At 41.1% G+C, this 16,037-nt stretch overlaps 1 protein-coding gene across 2 annotated transcripts in view; it reads left to right on the top strand.

Moving 5' to 3' along the window:
- RYR2 (ryanodine receptor 2) overlaps positions 1-16,037 on the top strand; it is a 699,456-nt gene that overhangs the window by 642,268 nt on the left and 41,151 nt on the right. For both annotated transcript variants that reach the window (XM_043544343.1, XM_043544344.1), the window contains 3 exons: positions 4,233-4,363; positions 11,250-11,292; positions 13,154-13,287. In XM_043544343.1, the coding sequence (XP_043400278.1) occupies positions 4,233-4,363; positions 11,250-11,292; positions 13,154-13,287 (308 nt within the window). The remainder of the gene's footprint in view (positions 1-4,232; positions 4,364-11,249; positions 11,293-13,153; positions 13,288-16,037) is intronic.

Raw genomic sequence — 16,037 nt, forward strand, 5'->3', positions numbered from 1 at the left:
AAGGTGAATTTGGGGAAATTCAGAAATAATGCTGAGAATCACTTTTCAAAATAAAAGTTCAATAAAACAGCCCTCCGTATGTAATTAATGCTTTAGTGCAACCAGAATGTAGTTTTCTAAGGAAAGTCCATTCAAATGGAACTTAAAGATCTGCCAGCCGCATCCAGTCCTAATGGGAGGCACTTCTCTTAGAGAAAGTTCTGTCCTAGGGAAGGCCTCCAGAGCAGGGCCAGACCAAAACATTTTGGCACCTGAGTCGGGGAGCTCAAATGATGCCCCCATGCCCCTTCGCTTGGGCCAAAACTTTGAAAGGTCTCAGTTCTGCCTTCTTCCTGTTCTACTCCTCTTATGGTACTGCTCTGCTACCTACCTCAATAAAGGAGAACTAACAACTTAAAATGCCTTGTTCAAAAATTTTAAGTAACACTTAACTTTCAAATGCCTGAACAGCAAATGTAACTTTTCTTGTCTACATAGTAAACTCTGGCATTTTTATCTGTTTGAATAATCAAAGTGGTGCTTTCCGTGCCTTCCTTGTTGCAAAGATTTGAAATGCTTCCTGCTGAAGGTCCACAATCTGGGCCAGCTCATGCTCTATTTAGATGGGTGCAAGGCCGACCAGCCTCTCCTGTGTCATTGTGGAGTGTAGATGTGTTTTTATTAACTTCAGCTTGGAGAAGCTGCGTTCTCCAATGACAACTGATACAGGAAGTGTTAGAAGTATGCACAGAGCAACAAAACCATTTGGAAAGAGGGTGGTCATCTTATTTGTACACATATATTCCAGAATAGCCTTTGGAGCTGGTCCTGCTGAAATGTATCTTGAAAGGGCTTTCAGTTCATCACCTAAATCACTCGCATCAATATCATGCATGTCATCATGTCTCAACACTGTCTCTAGTGCCCTGCCTTGCTGGTGTAGGTCTTCTTCAGGTATAGTGAGGAATTTTGGAATATCATACAACATCCCAAATGTATTGCTGTGTTCCTTGAGTTCCATGAAATGTTCAACTGACTGTATTGCACAATCTAGCACCTGGTTAAAGAATTCTACTTTGAATTGTTGTTTGGGGTTTCTTATGGGATTATCCTGTGCCTCATAATCAAAATTTCTTCTTCAGTGACTCTTGTATTCTTGAATGGGTGGGAAAATAGCTTCAGTGTGAAGTTCCTGTACCAACTTCTGTGCACTCTTCAGAACTTTTTGAAATCCCTCATCTGACCGATAAGACTGTAGGTATGACTTTGCTTTGTCCAGTTGTTCCATTGCTCCAGATATATGTATAGGTCAACACCTTGGAGTCTCTTGCTTACAACATTTATTTCAAATAGTATGTCATGCCACACACAGAAATTTGAAGTTATGTATGTTTCTGGTGATTCCATTTCCGTGTGTTATTATTCTCCAACGAACAGTTCCTGTCATAGCATTATCCTCCATAATGGCAACTATGGCATCATCTATCTTCCCAATCTGCTGTTTGATAGGCTTTATCGCCTCCACTCGACTTTCCCATTATGTGGCACTCAGTGGTTTCAGTGTCAGAGAGGATGTTCCCAGATGTTGCTTCAAAATTTGCCATCGATGAGTTGATGCAGAGAAAAATACATAGATGCTTTGAATTACATTAAAAAATTCAGCAGCCTCACTAGAAACTGATGCTGCATCACTGACCACTAGGTTCAATGAATGAGAACTGCATGGGACAAAAAAAGCTCGAGGTTTTAACTCTCAGATCCGTGTCTGTATTCCTCTGTTCTTTCCTCTCATGTCAGCTCTCGCAATTCCCATATCTGCCAGCTTTTTAAGAAGCACATTTGTCATACCAGGTCCTGTAATATCATCAATTTCAATAAATTCTAGAAAATGCTCTCTGACAGTCACCATTGCAGGGACATTTTCACTAGGTTCTGTTGTTGTTACAAAACGCACCATTAAAGTCATTTGTTCCATATGGCTGATGTCAGGTGTGCAGTCCAGAATAACAGAGTAATATCTTGCTGACTTCAGATCTGCCACAATCTTCTGTTTGACTTTTGTTGCCAGTAACTGTATGATCTCATTTTGAATTGTTTTTCCAAGGTAGTGGTGTATGTACATTTTTTGGCTTGTGACTCTTCTTAGGTGCTCCTGGAGTACAGCATCAAACTCAGCCATCAGCTCCACAATTTGAAGGAAGTTTCCATTGTTTGGCATATATAGCTGATCTGAAGTGCCATGCAGTGCTAGGTTTTGGGTAGCAAGCATTCTCACAATGGCAATGAGCCTTTTCGGAATATTTTGCCAGTAAAGAGACTATGATGCAATCTTCTCTTGATGCTGATCATCTATGGTGGCCTTTAACCTTAGTCTCATCTCAAGCTCTTTCCACCTATGGAATGCTCTCTGGTGATTTGCTGCCTTCTCATGGCATGCCAGATTTCTAGACAGATTTTTCCAGTCCTTTGTTCCTGTAGAACCCAATGTGGCTGGAACACTAGACTGGAAGAGTTTGCAACAAAAACAGTATGCAGCATTCTGGGTTTTTGAGTAAATAAGCCATGGCCTCTCCACTTTGTCACCATTGGGGATTTCACGCCAGTCATGTGTTGGATGGAAACGTCTATTTTCATTGTCTTTGGGGAACATGAAGTTTTTCACTTGCTGTGGCCCATGCAGTACAAGGAAGTCCCTCAGGCTACTGATCAAGTGGGTCCACAGTCCTGGACCATCGAGACTTAAGGAACTAAACTCAGCCGCAGCTGTTTCTTGCACCTCCGCCACACTCTTCTCTGATCTACACTTTTCTTCAGGAATGTGCATGGTTACATCCATTTGAGATGGAGATATGGATGCTGCAGTAGCTGCCAGGTCACCTGCACTCTGACTAACTGGAAGATCAGGCATCTCCTCACCACTCACATCCTCACTGGGGCCAGAAGGCTCACTGTGTGTGTCTATGTATCTCAGGAGAGCTCCTTCCTGCTTAGATAGAAAAGCTTCCTTTGCTTTCTTTCTTTTTCTGAATGCTGCCCCAGAGGGGTGTTTTCTTCTTTCACTCATGACTGCTGTTCTGTGCCAGCTAAAGTGGCTCTCAACACTCAGTTGAAGGGGACATATAAGTAGGCTGGTAGCAGGGCCCGAGTGAGGGAAGATATAAGCATCTTAAGGGCCTAACTCCTACTATGTCAGTTGACTGCCTGTTCTCTTCAGGTGGGTTCAGGGAAGCAGCAGGAAACAGAAAGCTCCCTGAGAAGCTGGTGTTAATCAGTCCAGGCTCCTGGGGGTACTAGAGAGGTACCTAAGAGGCTCCTCCTCCTCTCTCTCCCTGCGGCTCCTGCTGCTTTCTGTTATTCCTCTCACCTTTTCTCATGCCTGCCTGTAATGTCTCTTGTGCCCTCCTTCCTCCAGCACAGCACTCCACCATCTCTGTGCATCTGGAGCAGAGAGAATACATATGCACCAGCAGCAGACACAATTGTCTACACTCTGGGTCCTAGTGGTGCCCCGCCCCACCCCCCACAGTCTGGCTCCTGAGGTGGCCGCCTCAGTTCACCTCATGGTAAGGCCAACCCTGCTCCAGAGACTTGCAGTCCAGATCCTCAGGGGCAGGCAAAGTTCACCGAGCACAACTCAAGGAGGTGGTGTGCAAAAGTAGTTTAACAATGTCTTTTGCATTACTTTCATCCCAGTGCAGCTGTTTCCCCTGCTGTGTCTTAAGAGCAGCCTCAGGACTACTTTAATTCATGCCAATCTTTAACAGCCCTAGGTGCCTTAATGCAACCCCAGATGAGCCTGACATACTGGGCCTGACATGCCCAGTATGCTCACTTTTTAGCTATGTCCCTTTTCACCCTGCTATGCGGACAGCAGGGAAGGTATGTGGTCTACAAACCCTTATATTGGCTCTGTGCCACTGTAGGAGCCCCCTTGCATTTGTCTGAGCCTTCCTGAGGTTAATGGCCACATTACTGAAACAGTGCAGTGCAAAGTCATTGTATGGCACGAAAGGATCTGGGCCTCATTCATCTATACATACTCAGGTTACTGGCATTAGTCAAATACTTGACTGTTTGAAAGACTACTGTAGGTTATGTGCAGTATGTAATTTTTCCTTCTGATTGCTGGTTTAGCTTCATTCAATCTGTGCATTCAATTTTTATGAGCAGCTAGCTGTTCTTGAAAGATAGTAGCTCCCAGAGCTGTCACTGATTTTGAACTAATTTTTAATATGTTTATTTTTCTACTGCAGGTTCCCCTGGTTATTTTTAAGCGTGAAAAGGAAGTTGCAAGGAAATTGGAATTTGATGGGCTGTACATTACAGAACAGCCTTCAGAAGATGATATTAAAGGGCAGTGGGACAGACTCGTCATCAACACACAGTGAGTGTTTTTACTTTAGCTTTTATAGATTTACAGAATTTTCTGGAATACACACATTGTATATAGCTAGCTCTCAAGTTTTGCAGAAAAGGACGATGGCAATGGGGATTCGGCTCCAGCAAAATAATCTAATAGACTGTAAGCATCTGTAGGAATTGTTGTAGATCATGATTATTAGTCGGTGTTCTGAGGGCCTGAATCTGAAATGACTTTTGTTCTGCAAAAAAAACAAGGCACAATAAAGTTCACGTTGGTGAGTGTTATATTTACTAACAAGGTGACTGCAACAGATAGTGGGTGAACTGCACTTTGGAACCCTTTAGACTGCCTTGAGTGTACCCCTCAGGTGACAGGCCCAGGTTCCTGCACCTCATTCTGGGAAGAACCACATGGTCCAGCCACTCTGGGACTGGGTCTCTGGGTCTCTAATTGTGTTGATGTGACAAGCCCAACTCAAATTGGCACCTGTAAGCCCTTTCACTCTGAGGACCTGTGATCAGTCAAGTTGACTAAAGCAACTCAGAAACAATGTCTTCCAAACAAAGTATTATTTATTCATTCCCCCAAAGGTACAAAGCATGCAGAGCAAAGTGTAGAAACAATGAATGGCATGGCTATTACACATCAATCTTTCCTTGCCTGATTTTTGTAAACTCCCTTCACCCAGCTAATCCCCCTCTCTTGCTGGGAGAAACAGACTGTCCTGCTCCCAGCAGGCTTTCTCTATCTCCCTGTGTTCCCTTGCCAGCCTGTCAGCTGTTGCTGACACTCCCAGAGCCGCCTCTGGCCACTCATTAACCTCCCACCCTTGTCTAGGCCTCGGTGGCTTAGTGGAGTTTTTTTAACCTCTCTCTTCTTGACCTTGGCAAAACAGCTATGTCATCGGGGCTGAGGTGTCACCTCTTCACAGCTATAAAACTGGCTATTCTGAGTGCTCTATCGTAGTTTTCTCTTTCCCACTTGGTTGCTCTAACAACCCCTTTTAAGCTAATTCTATAACAAGTAACTCATCGTAAACATATACACAGAGGGAGGTGCCATATTCATGAAACATAAAAGTTATTTCCCAGTTCATCACCGTTGTGCTGACACTGTACCAGGACACAAAACAGTAGAAAAATATTGGGCAAAAACATGCACACAAAATAAAGCTTCTTCAGGTTGGGAAAAAACCCTTAAATTTGACACACACAATGAAGCTAGCTAAAGCCTGCCTTCAGACTGTACTGTACTGCTGTGCAGAGTAAGAAGAGTGAGAAATAGAAACAGATGTTGCTTTCTCAGAATACTTGATTTTCTTGTTATGTTTTTTAAAAAGATAATTAAATGGTTTTAACATAGCAACTTTATTTGCATTGTTTAACTGAATAAGAATAACACTTGAAGACATATACAGTATCTGGAAAACTCAGATATAATAAAATTGTTCAGACATTATTAAAAAGCTACAGAGCTTCCTCTGCTGTGGCCTGCCTCTCTCCAGAACTGAAGAGTACTTTCTGGCTCTTGTTAGGTTACAGAGTGTTCTATAGTCTGCAGGTCAAGAATGAAAGAAAATAAAAGAAAGGAAGTGGTAGGGAGATACAAGAAAGGGAAAAATATATAAAAGCAGGGAAGAGTGAAGAGAAGAGGTGAGCAAAGGGAAAAATACCTTTAAAAACAGTCCAGAAAGAGGATGACATGGGGGGAAAGGGAAGATAACAGGAAAAAGGAATTGAGAGATATGAAAATAGAAAGATGAATGGTGGTAAACAGAAAGTTAGATACAGTGATGTATCTATTTGTAGTGTGCTGATCATTGTGATACATAGCCATCAATGGAAGAATTAAAATTCCCTTTGTCATCCAAGTAGGACTCTCTTCTCTGTTCCTTTGTGGGTTTGTTGTGTTAATTTTTTTCAGAGAGAAAGAGAGAGCTTACCTGTTAGTTTATTGCTACCTTTATTGAGGGGAAGGTCTTAGGAAAGAAAGGGCAGTTCTTGAGGTGGTTGGGCCCCTTGTTTCATTAAGGGCTTTGAAAATGAGAGCCAAATACTTAAAATGAGATGGGAGCCATGTGCAGCACACAGGGACTTGAAGTAATATATTCCTCTGTGTCTATCTCACTCAGAGGACAGGCATTTGAAAATAATACTTAGTCCTGCCTTGAGTGCAGGGGACTGGACTAGATGACCTCTCGAGGCCCCTTCCAGTTCTATGACTCTATGATCCTGCTATGTAGAACTTATTACAGTAATCCAGCATGGAAGTAACACAGACATAGAGCAATAACAGAGTCTTCAGTCTTCTTGCTTGTGAGAGGTGGAAAAGTGTTTCTGTCCACTGCTGCAACTAGTCATCTAAGTGGATGAGGAAGACAAAGTTAGTGGGTAGGTGAAATTATTTCAAAGATCTAGCAGAGGCTCATGGCTGTGACAGCCCCCTCAGTTGAGAACACTAGTCCAAGTACTGTGGCGTAAATGCTCAGATGTTAAGGCACACTTAACCTAGTTTTACACCAGAATTACTCCAAATTGATAAAGAGGCTTGGAAGTTGTTTTTATACCACCAGTTAAGAAGAAAACGAAGCCCACTCCTGGTTAACTTGATCACAGAGATCACCCCCTTGGCTAACTCAAAGTTGCAGTGCTGCAATACCTGTTTCCTAGGGCTGTCGGAAGCTGCATTGACATGGCAATTAGTCCAAAATACAGCTTTCTGTCTCCTAAGCATAAAAGTAACTGAGAAAATGTCATGCTAGTGCTCTTCCTAATATGCTGGTTTCCCCACTGAGTATCAGGTCCAGTTCAGGATCTTATTAATAAATTGTGAGGCCAGAGGTGATCATTGTGATCATCTAGTTTGACCTCCTGCATAACACAGGCCAAGGACTTCCTTGAATTTAATTATTTCTGTTTAAAGACATGCTTGTCTTTTAGAAAAAAAAACTCCAGTCTTGATTTAAAATTTCCAGTGGAGGATCCACCACAACCCTAATGGGTTGTCCCAAACCTTGTTAAAATTCTGTGCCTTATTTTGAGTCTGAATTTGCCTAGCTTCAGCGTCCAGCTATAAGATCGTTTTATATCTCTGTCTGCTAGATCGAAGAGTCCTCTATTATCAAATTACTATTCCCCATGTAGGTACTTATAAGATACGTCTACAGTGCAATAAAAGATCTGTGGCATGGCTGTGTCTGGCCTGGGTCAGCTGACTTGAGCTCACGGGGCTCAGACTCCGAGGCTATAAAATTGCAGTGTAGACATTTGACCTTGGGCTGGAGCCTGGGCTCTGAGACCCTTCCCCCCCTTGTGGGGTTTCAGCACCTGGGCTCCAACCTGAGTCCAAATGTCTACACTACAGTTTTCTAGCCTTACAGCCTGACCCTGTGAGCCCAAGTCAGCTGACCTGGTTCTGAAACTCAGTGCTGCCGATTATTTAATTTTTTTTATCGCAAAGTAGACACACCCATAGACTGTGATGGAGTCAACTCAGAACCATCTCTTTGCTAAACTAAATAGATTGATTTCTTCTACTTTTTCACTATAAGGCGTGTTTTCCAAATCTTTACTGATTTGTGGCTTTTCACTGAACTCCCATAATCTTTCAGCTTCCTTCTTGAACTGTGAACACCAAAATTGGACAGTGTTCCAGTTGCAGTCCAACCAGTGCCAAATGCAGAAGTAATATTATCTTTCTATTCCTAATTGATATCCCCCTGTTTATACATCCAAGAATTATATTAGCCGTTTTGGCCACATCATCACTCTAGGAGCTCATGTTCAGCTGATTATCCACCATAAGCCTGAAGTCTTTTTCACAGTCATTGCTTCCCATGATAGAGCCCCCATCCTGTAAGTAGAGCTTGCAGGCTTTGTTCCTAGAGGTATGACTTTATCTTTGACCATATTGAAATGCATATCGTTTATTTGCACTCAGCTTACCTGACAATCCAGATTCTCTGAGTTAGTGACCTGTCTTCTTCATTATTTATGACTCCCCCAATCCTTGTGTCATTTTCAGACTTTATCAGTGATAATTTTGTGTTTTATTCCAGGTCATTGATAAAACTGTTAAATAGCACAGGGTCAAGAACCAATCCCATCTTGGATTGGCATTGATTCTGTCACCCTCCTTTAATCCTGTACTAATCAAGTCCCATATCAGCCATTCCAGTATTTTGCCTGGAATTGATATCAGACTGACAGGTCTATAATTACCTGCTTACCCTTTTTAAATATTGGCACAACATTAGCTTTCCTACAATCCTTTGGAACTTCCTCAGTGTACAAAGACTCATTGAAAATAAGCATTAGCAGTCCAGAGAGCTCTTCAGCCAGTTATTCTAAACCTGTTGGATGCAAGCTATCTGGTTCTGCTGACTTAAAAATGTCTAACATTGGTAGTTGCTGTTTCGTATCCTCCTGTGTTACCATTGGAATGGAAAGTATGTCATCATCATCTTATGCTCTGAATACATAATCTGGCTTTTTCCCAAACACAAATCAGAAATATTTATTCAAAACGTCTGACTTTTTTAATAATATTATTGACAATTCAACTATTTCCATAGAGCAATGGATCAATATCATTGTTAGGCTCATTTTTGTTCCTAATATACTTAAACTTCTTATTTTTCTTGCTCTGAACATAAGAACATAAGAATGGCCATACTGGGTCAGACCAAAGGTCCATCTAGCCCAGTATCATGTCTTCCAACAGTGGCCAATGCCAGGTGCCCCAGAAGGAATGAACAGAACAGGTAATCATCAAGTGATCAATCCCCTGTCACCCATCCCCAGCTTCTGATGGTCATTGATTTCTCTGTGTCTTTTTCCTTCCCTTATCAATTTTCTACAATTGCTAGCTTCTAATTTATATTCGTTGCTATCAGTTTACCCCTTTTCCCATTTGTTATATATTGTTTTATTTTCTTATAGTAGCTTTTCTTAGTTCTCATCTTTAAGTCTCTTGTGGGGGAAGGATAAACTGCCTAATGGATCACCTCTCCCTCTCCCATTCAACAAATATTGCCATCAGCAGGTACACTGAAGTTGCTGGTATCCAAAACAAGGCTAATCTGATCTAGATACCAGTAATTTTCAGAGAAAAAGTCTAACTGTGAAACTTCCTACTTCAGGTTGACCTTTCCTCCTTCAGAGCATTGCAGTCTCATCATTTAACCGAACTCTATCATGAACCAAATTACTTTCCACTCCCAGTAGATTTCCACCCAAAAGAAAAGACATCACATGGCATACAACATCATCAGCAGGTTAGGTGAGCATGCAGCCCTGCACAGTGAATGCTGAAGCTTAAATTCTTGTATTTGTCACCTAGATACTACAGTAATTGACCCTATAAATGCATGTATACATAGACAGACACAGAACTGAATTGAATATTAATCAAAGATTGCCCACTGATTGACACGGTGATGTGCTGAGGCCCTAGATTGAGGGGACAGTTATGATTTCTGCTAGATTTACAAAGTGCATTCCTCTTCTGACTTGTATCCTGAATTAGACGTGATCCATGACATTTGTGGTGACAAAAATTTCTGTTCCAGATGAAGCAGATGCATTTAGTGTAGCTGTGTTTCATTTACATGTGAAGGATGTCCTTCACTCCTGTTCCCACAGACCATCACTGGCAGAAATCTTGTGACCATACTTACTTCCTCCACTACAGATTCATTCCCTCCTCTCAGTTCTGCCATCTTCCTAGCTAAACAACTCTACTTCTTCAACTTAATTGAATTACATGTCCACAATCCCAGCCACCTTTTTGCTACCTTAGTCTCCTCAGACCCTCCCCTCCTCCACTGCTCTCTCCGCACTGGTTTCTTTCAGGATATCTTAGTTGATGTCTAGCCATGGACAGCAGCACGCCTCGTCTGTCACCCCAGCCCATAACCTGGGCATAATCTTTGATTTGGACCTCTCTTTAGGTCCTCACATCCAGGATGTCTGCATCTTGTTGATTCTTTCTGCATAACATATGTAAGATATGGCTTTTCTTATCCATTTACACAACTGAAACTCTTGTTCAAGCTTTCATCTCACATCTCAGTATTTGCAACAGCCTTTTCTCTGGACTTGACAAATGCAGTCTTGCCCCGCTTATATATGATTTGGCAAGGATAATTCTCTTGTGCTGTTGCATTGGCCATGTCACCCTTCTCTTTGAATCCCTCTACTGGTTCCCCCTTCTCTATCACATCAAAGAGAAGCTGCTGGTCCTCACTTTTAAGACTCTTTATCATCAATCCTTTACATTCCTGTCATCTGTCATTCAATACTGAATGTCAGTTCCCACTCTAATCATACCTCTATTTCCCACTTTTTAAATTTTGAAACAAGCAACTTTGTCCTTTCTCCCATGCTGCCCCTCATGCTTAGGAGAAGCTCCTCCTGCCCCCATAAACATCTGCAAAGCTATCTTTTTGTTCAGTGTTTGTACAGTGCCTGATCCATGACTGGGGTGCTATGGTAGTACAAATAATAGATAAAAATAATAATGATGATAAGTGAGCCCATAGCATATCACAGTGTTCTCTAATGGCTTAATGTGGATGTTGATGGGGAAAGATCAAGCCTTATAAACTCTACACATTAGACAGGGCGAATGCCACCATCATTTTTATGGCAACATTTTAATTGCCAGCTAGGTACGCTCTGTATTTGATTTAGGTTAACCCTGCAGATATAGGAATTCTACATCACCTTCCAACAATGTTTCTGGAGCCCCTACATAGGAGAACTTAACTGCCTTCAACAGGAATTGCCTGTCTGTGGATTGCAAGACCAGACCAATGTGTGTGCATTTTCTCTCTCTTGTTATTTTTTTATACTTCTCGGTCCACTAATAATCCTCCAAAGTATATTTTCTCATCTGTCTTTTTCAGATCTTTTCCTAACAACTACTGGGACAAGTTTGTTAAAAGAAAGGTAATGCTTTATATTGTTTTTCAATAGGCTTTATTATTTTTTTTTCATTTTTTTTAAGTTTATTGGAATTTTGTGCTGATTTTTGTTGTAATAGAAGATGGTACATTTCTCTAAAATATATATATATATATATAAATGCTTATGCACTGTAGATTACAGTGTCTACCATTCTACACTATTTTAAATTTCTTACCCACTTTGTATATGTAGTTACACATTTTTTGCATACAAGTTGGGCAATTAATTTAGAAAATGTGTTCCACATAATTTACAGATCATGATGGTCCCTTATGACCTTAGTCTATAAGTCGATGAGTCTATTTGCCTTTTTAAATAAAAATCAGAAATGTAAGATGCGTGTGAAATTTTGTATGTGTGTATATTACATACACGCAACCGTATGTTTTGTGTGTGTGTACATACATATCTACCTATTTATAGATTATCCATCAACAGATACATAATATTAAGGAGTTGTGATAGCTGCTTAAATATGGACACTGATGCTAGTTTCTTATAAATATTACTATCAACCACTTCTCCAGTTCCCACCAAAAAACCCTGATCTTCCTGATAATTTTATAGATCACAATATCCCCACAGGAAAAAAATCTTTCTAAGGAGTTTGATAAAGATCTAAAAAGGAGTTTTAAAGTTGTTGGATCAGTTTCATGTCTGTCACACAGGCTTCATGGTGGTGTGACTCCACTGATTTCAGAGAAATAATGTTTTTTATTGAAAATTTATCAGAAATTGACTTTTAAAATATTTCTCACTTTTTTGGCTTGTAATAATTATTACCTTGGCTAAAAAATTGTTTTGTTAGCCTTGCTGAGGAAGATGCCATTTGTACATTTGAAGGTTGTTGGGAGATAGATAGATAGCAAAAGTCTGCACTAAACTTGTCTGGGAAGGCTAATCAGGGGCTCATAAATGAAAATGTATTAAAAAGTAGCCAATGGAAAGCTGAGGGGAAAAAGAAAGGATTATGTTTTCAATCAGACTGTAGAATGCCTGGCTTAGTATGCTGGGGTAGAGAAATACTCTGAACAGACGTGTCTTAAAGAGGCAAAATGTGGTGTTAAGGAAGCGTTCTTTGTTTCACACACTTTTCTGCTCCCCAGGATACTGCCTTAATCACAATCATGCAGAGCTGTTTTTATGCATGTACAAAAAAAAAAAAAAGACCTTAAAATGCACAAAAAATATCCACCAAGGTCTAAACCACAAATTATTAGGAGACTATACAATACTATTTCTTATTCAGTTATGTGCCTGTAGTCTGTAGTTTTTTTCCTTTGGGTATATTTTTGTAAAGGTTAAAAATAAGTAAATCCTGTGTGATAAGAGTGAGAAATAAAGTATTCGGAAGTGATGGGGAACTGGTTACATCCCGTAATTGTTCATGTCCAGCTATTTTAATATTTGCAGCTATTTTGTGAAAGGGGCAGAATCTATGTGAGCATAGACGTAATAATATTTTTGGGTGTTAGCTGGATTTCACTGAAACTCACTTTCAACTGTAAGTCCTGTTAATGAGGTTTTTTGTTTGATACATGTGTATGTATTATACATATTTTGTACACATTATTAAAAGTATATTAAATGTGTTTATATAATTAAACATTAGAGCTGATTGAAAAAATTGTGAACATTTGTGCAAAAATTATTGTCCCTTTTTTGGTTGAAAAAAATTATAAATTAATTGTTTTTGCAACCAGCTGTATAAGCATATTTAGAGTAACTTATTTTAAGATGGAAACAATTATATCTAGTTTAATAAGATGTAAAAAAAAAAATAATGAAAACATTACCATGCTCCCACCCAACTGATTGTATTGAACATTCCTCTACTCTTTAGGTTATGGATAAATATGGGGAGTTCTATGGCCGGGACAGAATCAGTGAGTTACTAGGAATGGACAAGGCTGCTCTGGATTTTAGCGATGCCCGAGAAAAAAAGAAACCAAAGAAAGATAGCTCCTTATCTGCTGTGTAAGTACTTCCTTCTGTTTTTGTGTATAAATTAAAACCAATGATTTGAATTTTGTTATTTAGCTTTGAATGTTGTGGCTGTGCTTCATAGGTGCTGACTCCGTGGGTGCTGTGGGACTGGAGCACCCAGGGAAAAAAATAGCGGGTTCTCAGCACCCACCAGCCACAGCTGTTCAGCGCTGCCCCCGATCAGCTGTTTGGCAGCTCACGGAGGACAGCAGGTGGATGGGGGCCTCGAGAGATGGGGGCAGAGTGAGAGCGGGGTCGGGGGGCGAGGCTTCAGGCGGAGGGGGGTGGAGCCCCGAAGGAAAATGAAAGTCTGCGCCTATGCTGTACTTATTCTGTACATGATAAATGTTCTTGATTTTATGATTTAGTGAATGTCATGGACAAACAGAAGTTAGAGAGATACGGTAGACAGAGAAGTCATAGGACAGCAAATTATTTTATGGCTGTGGATTTATTTTGTTATATTAGTGTTTGAATGCATAATATTGCCATTGTTTTAATAAGACCTAATGATAGCAGTGCTGGAAGTTTTTTTATCTTCGTTTGATGGTTCCATGCAATATTAATCGGCCAGAAAAAATGGACACTGTGGTACACCATACATTCCAATTTTAAAAACAAGTGAAAAGAAATTACATGTGGTTAATGCCATGAATCCTGTATAATTTAGAAAATTAGATGTGTAGTCTTAGAAACTTTGCTTCATTTGTTTTATGCAATGTAGTGTCAGTCCCAGGATGTTAGAGAGACAAGGTGGGTAAGGTAATATATTATATTGGACCATCTTCTGTTGATGAGAGAGACAAGCTTTTGAGCCACACAGAGCTCTTCTTCCGGTCTGGGAAAGGAACTCCCAGCATACCAGCAAAATGCAAGGTGGAATGAATTGTTTAGCAGAAGTAGTTAGCACATATTGTAAGGGACCATTCAAGGTAGAGTGGCCTGTTAACACCTCTGGAGTCATAGGACAAAGAGGGGATTAGTGAGGTTACAGATTGTTATCCTGGTCTGTGGGGATCTTGCTTCTGATGATGAGCTTGGAGAGGTTGTGGGGGGGTTGTTTGAAGGCCAGAAATGGGGCGGGGAGTGGTTAGGAAAAATTTCTTTCAGGAGGAGGTCACCATCAAATACAGGTTGTAGTTGTTTGATGATACCACTAGTAACATGCTCACTTTACCATTTGTCTATCAAAGTTACCTTCTTAGTGGTCATGACATTGGCTAGAAGAGTAAGGTGGGCCCTTATGACTGACCCACAACTGTATTCCATCAGGATAGTTTCATAGTGACTGTACCCTAAGTTCATCCCCAGAGTAGTCTCTGACTTCCACATAAATCAGACTGTACACTTACCTGAATTTTTCCTGAACCTCATATTATCATAGAATCATAGAATATCAGGGTTGGAAGGGACCTCAGGAGGTCATCTAGTCCAACCCCCTGCTCAAAGCAGGATCACTCCCCAACTAAATCATCCCAGCCAGGGCTTTGTCAAATCTGACCTTAAAGACTTCTACGGAAGGAGATTCCACCACCTCCCTAGGTAACGCATTCCAGTGCTTCACCACCCTCCTAGTGAAAAAGTTTTTCCTAATATCCAACCTAAACCTCCCCCCACTGCAACTTGAGACCATTACTTCTTGTTCTGTCATCAGCTACCACTGAGAACAGTCTAGATCCATCCTCTTTGGAACCCCCTTTCAGGTAGTTGAAAGCAGCTATCAAATCCCCCCTCATTTTTCTCTTCTGCAGACTAAACAATCCCAGTTCCCTCAGCTTCTCCTCATAAGTCATGTGTTCCAGTCCCCTAATCATTTTTGTTGCCCTCTGCTGGACTCTTTCCAATTTTTCCACATCCTTCTTGTAGTGTGGGGCCCAAAACTGGACACAGTACTCCAGACGAGGCCTCACGAATGTCGAATAGAGGGGAACGATCACGTCCCTCGATCTGCTGGCAATGCCCCTACCTATACATCCCAAAATGCCATTGGCCTTCTTGGCAACAAGGGCACACTGTTGACTCATATCCAGCTTCTCGTTCACTGTAACCCCTAGATCCTTTTCTGCAGAACTGCTGCCGAGCCATTCGGTCCCTAGTCTGTAGCGGTGCATGGGATTCTTCCGTCCTAAGTGCAGGACTCTGCATTTGTCCTTGTTGAACCTGATGAGATTTCTTTTGGCCCAGTCCTCTAATTTGTCTAGGGCTCTCTGTATCCTATCCCTACCCTCCAGCATATCTACCTCTCCTCCCAGTTTAGTGTCATCTGCAAACTTGCTGAGGGTGCAATCCACACCATCCTCCAGATCGTTTATGAAGATATTGAACAAAACCGGCCCGAGGACCGACCCTTGGGGCACTCCATTTGATACCGGCTGCCAACTAGACATGGAGCCATTGATCACTACCTGTTGAGCGCGACAATCTAGCCAACTTTCTATCCACCGTATAATCCATTCATCCAGCCCATACTTCTTTAACTTTTATTATCAGTAAAGACCAGAGATTCCATTCTCTGGATAACAAATTTATTTGAGCATAAGCTTTCGTGAGCTACAGCTCACTTCATCAGATGCTGTAGCTCATGAAAGCTTATGCTCAAATAAATTTGTTAGTCTCTAAGGTGCCACAAGTACTCCTTTTCTTTTTGTGAATACAGACTAGCACAGCTGCTACTCTGAAACTTGTCATTCTCTGGATGTATGTTGAGCATTGCTGTTCTGCCTTCAGAGAACAAAACCCTT

Source organism: Chelonia mydas, chromosome 3 (assembly GCF_015237465.2).
Source record: "Chelonia mydas isolate rCheMyd1 chromosome 3, rCheMyd1.pri.v2, whole genome shotgun sequence".
Classification (NCBI taxonomy): Eukaryota; Metazoa; Chordata; order Testudines; family Cheloniidae; genus Chelonia; species Chelonia mydas.